The sequence below is a fragment of the Rhinopithecus roxellana genome, chromosome 17 (genome assembly GCF_007565055.1).
Source record: "Rhinopithecus roxellana isolate Shanxi Qingling chromosome 17, ASM756505v1, whole genome shotgun sequence".
NCBI classification, from domain to species: Eukaryota; Metazoa; Chordata; class Mammalia; order Primates; family Cercopithecidae; genus Rhinopithecus; species Rhinopithecus roxellana.
This window is the reverse complement of record NC_044565.1, coordinates 80,736,501-80,745,223: the sequence shown is the minus strand read 5'-3', so window position 1 is coordinate 80,745,223 and position 8,723 is coordinate 80,736,501. Positions and strand designations below refer to the sequence as shown.

Here is an 8,723-nt window from a genome sequence, read left to right as displayed (position 1 = left end):
AGGTCAGGAGCTTGAGACCATCCTGGCTAACACAGTGAAACCCCGTCTCTTCTAAAAATACAAAAAATTAGCCGAGTATGGTGGCGGGTGCCTGTAGTCCCAGCTACTTGGGAGGCTGAGACAGGAGAATGGCGTGAACCTGGGAGGCGGAGCTTGCAGTGAGCTGAGTTCGTGCCACTGCACTCCAGCCTGGGCAACAGAGCAAGACTCCGTCGCAAAAAAAAAAAAAAACAAAACCTGAATTTTACCTTTCATTATCTGATATATGAGTGAGCACTTCTAAGGTTAATCTTTTATTTTTGCAGATTTATCATAATTTTTTTTTAAAGAGGTCAAACACTGTGGCAGCTGGATTCACAGAGCAGCTGTGCATGACAGTTCCTGATAGAGTAGACCACTGTGGTTACACTTGACTACATCTTGAGCTAATAGTGCTTGAGGCATTTCCTGCAGAGAGCATCCTCCTGGAACTGCGGCTTCTTTTGACCATAACTAAGCAAATATAGGTTGAATTAAAGGGGTTAGTTTCAGCAACAGTGCCACAGTGCTCTTTCTCAGTGATCTCTGTCAAACAAGTGGCATCGTCAGAAATAGCGCACTCTGGATTTAACAAAAATTCATAGAAACTAACTGATTTGTCTCTGAATAGCTGGATTTCATGTTAAGTATGTTTGTCTTAATCACAACACACCTCTATGGCTCTAATCCTTTGGAAGTGTGACTCACAATAAGATGTGCATGAAGATTTTACTGGACTTTTACAGGAGTTGAGGCAGGAAACAAAAGTCTTGCCTATTCAATGAAATGGCAGCAATACTGGAACTTGAGTTTGGGTATGAAAAACTAATTTGCATCTTTAGTTATTCAAATAATGCATCCATCAGAAAATGGCAACACTTTCCACATAATTTCTGGGGTTTTCTACAGAAATTAAGTTTAAGGCTGGGTGCAGTGGCTTATGCCTGTAATTTCATCACTTTGGGAGGCCAAGGTGGGTGGATTGCATGAGGCCAGGAGTTTACACAACCAGTCTGGCCGACATGGTGAAACCCCATCTCTACTAAAAGTACAAACATTAGCCAGACATGGTGGCACACACCTGTAATCCCAGCTACTCGGGAGGCTGAGGCACAAGGATCAGGAGGCGGAGCTTGCAGTGAGCCTAGATTGCGCCACTGCACTCCAGCCTGGGTGACAGAGCAAGACCCTGTCTAAAAAAAAAAAAAAAAAAAAAAACCAAGAAAAAAAATTTAAAAATTAACACAAAACAGTGCATTATATTTGTAATTTCCTGTAGGAGTAAATTGAATTTCCTTATACAGATGCAAATGATGAAAACTATATTCAGCCTTTCGCAGGATTATAGCTACATAAACCCAGGTATAAATTAGTGAATGAAGCTGAGTTCAGTGGCTCATGCCTGTGATCCCAACGCTTTGGGAAGCTAAGGCAGGAGGATCTCTTGAGCCCAGGAGTTTGAGACCAGCCGTGAGACCCCCGTCTTTATAAAAAAAAAAAAAATAGCTGGGTGCAGTGGTATATGCCTGTGGTCCCAGCTACTTGGGAGGCTGGGGTGAGAGGATTGCTTGAGCCCAGGAGGTAGATGCTGCAGTTAGCTATGATTGTGCTACTGCACTCCACAGCCTGGGCAGCAGAGTGAGATCCTGTCTCAAAGAAATAAATAAAAAGGAGAAATTAGTGAATGAATTAACATCATTATATAATAAGTGACTATAAATGAGATCTGTATGTCCATGGTAGTAAACAACACAATAATTAAATCATTGGTCTCCTGATGATGAGTACTGGCTCTGGAACCCGATTGCTGGGATTCCAGTTCTGGCTTTTCAATTTATTAACTGCAGCTTTAGGGCAGGTTTACTTGTTTTCTTTTCTTTTCTGTTTCAACAGGGTTTCACTCCAACACCCAGGCTAGAGTGTAGTGGTGCAATCACGGCTCACTGCAGCCTGGACCTCCCTGGGCTCAGGCAATCCTCCCACCTCATCCTCCTGAGTAGCTGGGATTACAGGCACGCACCACCACTCCAGGCTAATTTTTAAAATTTTTGTAGAAACAGGGTCTTGCCACATTGCCCAGGCTGGTCTCAAACTCCTGGGCTCAAGTGATCTGCCTGCCTCTGCCTCCCTCTGTGCCTGTCCTAAAACAGGTTTCTTAATCTCCCCTAGACTGTTTATTTAATTGTATAATGGGAAGAGTAATAATAATGCCTCTGGTAGAAGGCTTCTGTCAGAATTTGACAAAACCCTTTCAGTGGTTAGCACAGTGACTGGCACTTTAAATGTGCTATTAATTATTGTATGTGTATTATTACATATGTATGCTTGTAGCCTATCTCTTGGGTATAAGCCTTGTTTCCACAACTTGATTACAAGCTTTGAGAGGGCAGGAACCCTCTCACATAGTCCTCTCATCACCTAGCACAATGTCTTATAAATGTAATAGGTCAGTAACAAGATTTAAAACTAAAGGGCAATTTGAGGCTAGATTGATTATAAAGGCCTTTGACTCAATTTCCCTAGGCCTGCCCCAAGCCTGTCTCCTACTCCAGTATAACCAGAGTCCCCTTTGAGCTGTGGCAATGGGAGCTCTTGGCTGCTGCCTACTCGACAGCAGCCAATTCAATCAAGCGTTCAGAAAGTAGTCAAAGGTCTGAGGCCATAATGCATCAGAGGTTCCAGACATTCATGCCATTTAGGAGCTGTTTCTGCTTTTCTTAGGTATTTCTGGCTACTGGGCAGTATGTAATTTGTCTCACCTAGGTGAAATCATGTAGAATATAATTTATGTCCTCCCTCTTTAGCTCTTCTCATGGCACAGTGATGAGTTAGCTAGTATTTTCCTTATCAAAGGACCTACTATCACTGTTTGAACAACTCATCTGCAACAAGCTCACATTTCACCCGTGGTCAACGAACTGACTGAAGTCCTTTAAAAATGCTTTCTTTTACTTCTTCAATTTTTTTTTTTTTTTGTACTCAGCTGGGCTATCACAAAAAGAACACAGTTTAATACTGGTACATATTGGCTTCCACCTGCTGTTTGTGAACGCTGAGCACAGCAGCCCTAGGTTTGGCAAGGCTGGGTTTCCTTACCCATTGGTGTGAGAGTTGCATTGTAATGTGGTATAATCCATAGGTTGAATGCAGGGCTTTGAGAATTTAAAATATTTGCATCTTCACAAGAAATATTTGGAAAGTTTGTATAAGGCCTAGTAAATCCAGTTGTGAGTGAATAGAATTTACCAAACTAAATTCACCTAGCATATGAAAATGTACATAAAACAAAATTAACAGGTAGTTGCTCATACTTAACAAAAAGATATTTAGTGCTTCTCATCACTCTCAATTATTTCACATAATATTCTATTGTTTTCTTTCTCCAAAAAAATAATTGTTTTAAGCTCTCAGCTCTTCTGCCTCTTTTACTTTGAGCAAATTAAAAATATCTTGGGAATGGCCCATCTCACCTCATCAAAGAAGTTTCCTTTGTATCAAGTTTATTAATTCACTCATCCTTTCCTGATCTTTGATACTGAGACAGCTGTAAAAAGGACAATGGATGCTAAAGATAACACACGAAGTAGGTTTGTTAGACCTTTTTTTTGACCCTTGGTATCTTCAGCTTTCTGAAGGCCAGGTAATGTCTGCATTCTGAACATGTTAGGGGACATATGAATCCATAGGTCATATTTTAAGCAGAATTGTATCATTGTTTCCCTTGTTGCTATTTTACTTTCCCAAACCATTGCAGAGCTTTTTGCCAATGACATTTTCTCATCCGCAGCCAGCTCTGCGGCTCCCTTTTGCTATTTATTCTGTCGACTTCCATTTTAATTTAAAAAATAAATTTATAATTTTTTTAGTTCTGTTTTGTCAATGTATACCTGCAGCCGCACATACACTTGATTATAGCTGCATACTATGGAAAATCTTGCAATTGGATTCCAAAATGACAGGCAGTGTAATTTACAAAGTACAAAAGTGTTACATTAAAACACTCTCAGCAATAAATAAAAATAGCTTTTTTGGAGGAGGAAATAACTTTGGAGAGAACTAGGCTGGAGGAGGAAGCAATCTACACTGTTAGGAAAGGAAGAGCCACATCTAGGGAAGCATCTGAGGGACAAGGACAACAGAAACACAAGAGGCTCTTGATCTCAGGTAATCCTCCAAGAGGCACCTGACGGGGCAATTAGGTTACCTTGATTTGCCAGTTTCTCTCCTGAAAGATACACTGGACCTTTATTTCCCAAGGACTACTCATTCAGCATTGTTGAATACCTAAATTGTGCTGGAGATTGCACAGGAACTGGGCTTGTGAAAATGAAAATTGCACAACAGTTCCTGTCTTCAGGCGCTCCCAGAGTTTTTAAAACAGCACATCTTAAGAGGGAGTTATAAGGGGCCCTGTTACAAAAATAGAGCAGCAACTAAAATCTTGGAAGAGCCCTCAGGACGCCACAGAGGAAGCAAGCTGTGGTCACATAATTTCCAAAGGCTTTTGTGTAATTTCTAAAGGCTTTTGTATCTTTCGACAATAAATGGTCAAGTGAAATACAACACTGTCCGGAAGAGAAAGAATTGGGATGGAGGATGAGATTTTATATGGAAGGATTAAAACATATTTAATTGGAGCAGGGACTCACAGGGACAGGCAAGTCCCTTACATTGTCAGTAAAGGGCGCAGGTTACAAACGAGTTGTAACGGTTCAGACCTACGCGCGCCCGCGTGCAGCGCCTCCTGACGACGCGCGCCTCGCAGCCTTCAGTCGACGCTGACAGCTGTTCTCCAACACCCAGCTAGGGGCGGAAGAGTCCGCCCACTTCTACCAGATTTTGAACACAAAACAGTGGAAACACCACTTTCATGGCTCCAAGCCGTTTTCTCCCTTCATCGCCTGCAATTTTGGGACTCTTCGGGGGGTACGTCTGCAGGGATTTTAGAGGCTTTCTTCCCCGTTCTCTTTTGAAGAGGTGATACAAAGCATTTAAATTAGCGGTAGGGCGGTTAACACCCGCAGCCCTGGCCTCCCTGCACTTCTCGTCGCTCGTCCGTGTTCACTCCACGCCTAGCCTCGGGTAGGAGCCGCACAACACCAACGGTCGCGGGGTCGCAACGGCTCCCAGGCGGCGCGCGGCGGACGTTGCGCGCCGGGCCTCTCAGGACAGCAGCGAGTTCAGAAGGCGCGGGGAGGGAGGCGACGCCGAGCCGCGGGCGGCTTTTGACGAACGGCCTTCAGAGCCAATGGAAAACCCGGTCGACTTTCCCGCCCCTGCCAATAGGGAGCAGGACCCGGGCGGGGGGGGGGGGGGGCGCTTCCCGCAGGCTGCGGCTGGATTCGATCCTGAGCGACGGCCGCGAAGGCGGGGGCGGAGGCTCGGCCTGCGCGGCTGGGAGCGGCTTAGGGGAGGAGGGAAGACCGGAAGCCACGGTCGCGTCCCGATCCTTAGATTCGCTCCTCCGGGCAGGGAGCGGAGGCTGAGGAGGAGGGAGAGGCTGGATGTTGGCTCGGTAATTGAGGGGAGCGGCCGCTCCGGAGCCTCCTCCCGGGGCGCCCCCCTCAGTCCGCCGCGCTTCTCAGCCGCCCGTCTCCTGGCCGCGCAGTCCTCGCGGACGGCCGGGCCGCGGAGACCCTCGCAGAAGAGGCGCTGCCGGCGGCATCCGAGGCGCGCGCCCCACCGACACCCCCACCCTTCTGCCCGCCGGTCCCTCCGGCCGCCGCCATGTCCTCCTCTTCTTCCTCCCCCAGGGAGACGTACGAGGAGGACCGGGAGTACGAGAGCCAGGCCAAACGTCTCAAGACCGAGGAGGGGGAGATCGACTACTCGGCCGAGGAAGGCGAGAACCGCCGGGAAGCGACGCCTCGGGGCGGGGGCGATGGCGGAGGCGGCGGCCGGAGCTTCTCCCAGCCGGTAACAAAGCGCGGCCCCCCTGTCCGCTGTGCCTGGCTGCTCCCCGGGAAGCAGGGCTGGTTGGCGGGGCCTCGGTGCGGGGCCTCCCGCTCGCTTCATTAGCCTTTTCCGCTGCGCCGACCCGGTTGGCGAAGCGCCCACTCTTCTCTTTGGGGCTTGTATTCTGGCCTCTACCTGTTTCCCGCATCCCGACTGCGAAGCCGGCCCTGTCTTGGCCGCAGGCCCCACAGCGAGTCCACTGCCGGGCCCTGAACTTGGGGAGGGTCGCGGCGCGGCGGCGGCGGGGAGGCGTCGCTTCCGCTCTGGGGGGGTTTCGCGGCTCGGAGAGCTCTTTGTTAGTGTAACTCCTCGGGCTCGGGGCCAGCGTCGGGACCACCGGTTCCCTTCAGCCCCTCTGCCCGCAGCATCCGCGCCCTGGTCACCATCCCGGCATGTTTGCGTCGGTTCCACCGGGGGCTCTCCGCCTCGCATCTATGGAGAGCCGTAATTAAATAACAAGATTATGCCTTGGCGTTCACATGCTAGTTCCTTTGAAGCTTTCATTTAAAAAATTTTAAAATTAAACTCTATAAGCATGGCGTGTATCCTTTGCTCTACCCAGTTTTGTGATGATTGCTCAGTGCACTTTTTACCTCTTCGGTTACAATTTAACAGAAGTGTTGGCAGCTGTTGGTACACCCCTACCTTCAAGTAAAACAAATCATAAAATTACTAAAGATTTTCATTGGTAATTTATTCCAGATTTGCCCCATGAAAGGATGAACTGAGCTAAGGGCTGCATTAAACGCAAATTCCCAGAGCCTTGTCTTTCTCTTAACCAGAAATGTTAGCGGGAGGCAGAAGGAATGTGATCATTTTGTCCACAGCAAGTAGTTAGCTTCAGTTGGATGGAGACTTTAAGGAAACAAAGCGGAGCAAGCGTTATTGCCCTTTTTTGGTGCACTTAAGCTGTTTTAATGACTTAGATGTTTTTTAAACATTTAACTCATGTGAATTGTGATTAATTCTGCAAACTTTAGCAGAATTACGAAATTTTACACATATATCCTGCTATTAGGTTAAAAGGATTTTTACCTTACCTTTTAAAAACAGGACGCACATTAGAAGCCCTTTATAGCCGTTTGAATTTTTAAATAAAAAAAAAAAAGGCTGGTCAGTAGTCCCCAACGTTACAGTTTCCAGTTACCAGGGTGTGAGGGCAAACTTTGCAACACATTTAAAAAAGGAACTTTTTTCTCTCAGTCTTACGGTGTTAGCTATTACTTTAGATTTTTGTGCCTAGCTCTTTGAAATATTCAAAATGTAACTTGGAAGTGTGAATGAAGGAAATGCATTTTTTCTTAGGAAGTTTCAGTTCAAAGCCAACTCTTGTGGAAATTGGTAACAGGAATATAACTGACATTTAGATGTATTTGTTCAGTGTACCTCGTTGCTAGGAATCTTGCTTGAGTTTTTGTGTAGCATCATGAAATGTCTTCAAGCATTTTGGAAAAATACTTAAATCAGTTTATAAAAATTTGTTTTTGAAAACAGATAAAGCATTAAATCAATAGTATTATTTTGGATATTGGGAAGAAAAAACATAATTAACGTATCCAAAGCGAAGTGTATGGAGCGGTGGAAATGGCACTGAGTAGGGTTTGGGGATGGTGGAGAGTCTAGTCTTAGCATACATTTTTTTTTTTTTTTTTTTTTTGAGAGGTTCTCTCTCTATGGCCCGGAGCTGGAGTGGAGTGCAGTGGCGCATGATCACGGCTCACTGCAGCCTTGATCTCCCTGGCTCAAGCAATCCTCCTACCTCAGCCTCCCGGGTTGCTGGGACTGCAAGCCCGCATCACCACGCCGGGCCAATTTTTTTTTTTTCTTTCTGTGTTTTGTAGAGAAGGGGTTTCACCATGTTGCCAAAGCTAGTCTCTTAACTCCTAGGCTCAAGAGATCCACCTGACTTGGCCTCCCAAAGTGCTGGGATTACAGCCTTGAGCCACAGCACCTGGCCTTAGCATACAATTAATGTGAGTCTGAGAAAGTCAGTTTACTACTCTGAGTTCTCTTAGTCTGTAAAACATGAAGGTTGAAACACCTACCTTTTTTACCGAAGCTATAGTTAAGTGATTAACGTAATGCTAATGCTGCTTTTAAGTTTCCCAGGCGGGAACTGATATAAGCAGCTTGAGGTATAACTTTTAATGTTTTGTTTATCTTACTGCTGATATGTTTCTTAGGAAAGGGTGAAATGTTTTCATTTAACAGTAAAACCATTATTGTACTATGAAATCTAATGAAGCCTTGTTTATCTTGTTTTTAAATATTTTTCATGTAATTTTTTGGTACTGTTTTGAAATCGTGGCAACTATGGAAACCTATACATAATAAAATTCTATTATTAGGATAGGCATTCCCCAGATAGAAGTTTACTGTCTTGTGCTTCTTCGTTCGGAGATTTGGTAATTCATTGTAACTGAAAAGGGTTTTGCACAACTTCAGTGGTCCTTCAGCCGAGAGAAGAAATACCTTTATGGTCAGACTGTTAAAGTAAATGCAGATTAGGTACAATGATGGCATTCTTTTCAACTCTAGTTGGAAGTTTGTAAAGTGCAAAGTAAGCCTTTGAAGATTTACATTGTTTGGTTTTTTTATGATTAACCTTGAATGCTTTCATAATATATTAACTAGATTTAAAGAGGAAAATGAGTATTTAAGAAAAACATAGTGGTTCTACAAAGGCTCTTAACTTAAAAATTAATGGATAATTGTGAGTGATCATTATGTTGAAGGTATAAAGAGAAATG

General features: G+C 45.0%; 1 protein-coding gene across 6 annotated transcripts in view; it reads left to right on the top strand.

The window, feature by feature from the left end:
* Positions 1-4,819: 4,819 nt before the first annotated feature.
* The window catches only part of HNRNPLL (heterogeneous nuclear ribonucleoprotein L like), a 40,053-nt gene continuing 36,149 nt past the window's right edge, over positions 4,820-8,723 (top strand). For 2 of the 6 annotated variants that reach the window (XM_030921277.1, XM_030921274.1), the window contains exons 1-2: positions 4,820-4,944; positions 5,772-5,934. In XM_030921277.1, coding sequence (XP_030777137.1) covers positions 4,889-4,944; positions 5,772-5,934 — 219 coding nt within the window. In that variant the 5' untranslated portion in view covers positions 4,820-4,888. The other 4 variants (XM_030921279.1, XM_030921278.1, XM_030921276.1 and 1 more) reach the window with 4 other exon arrangements.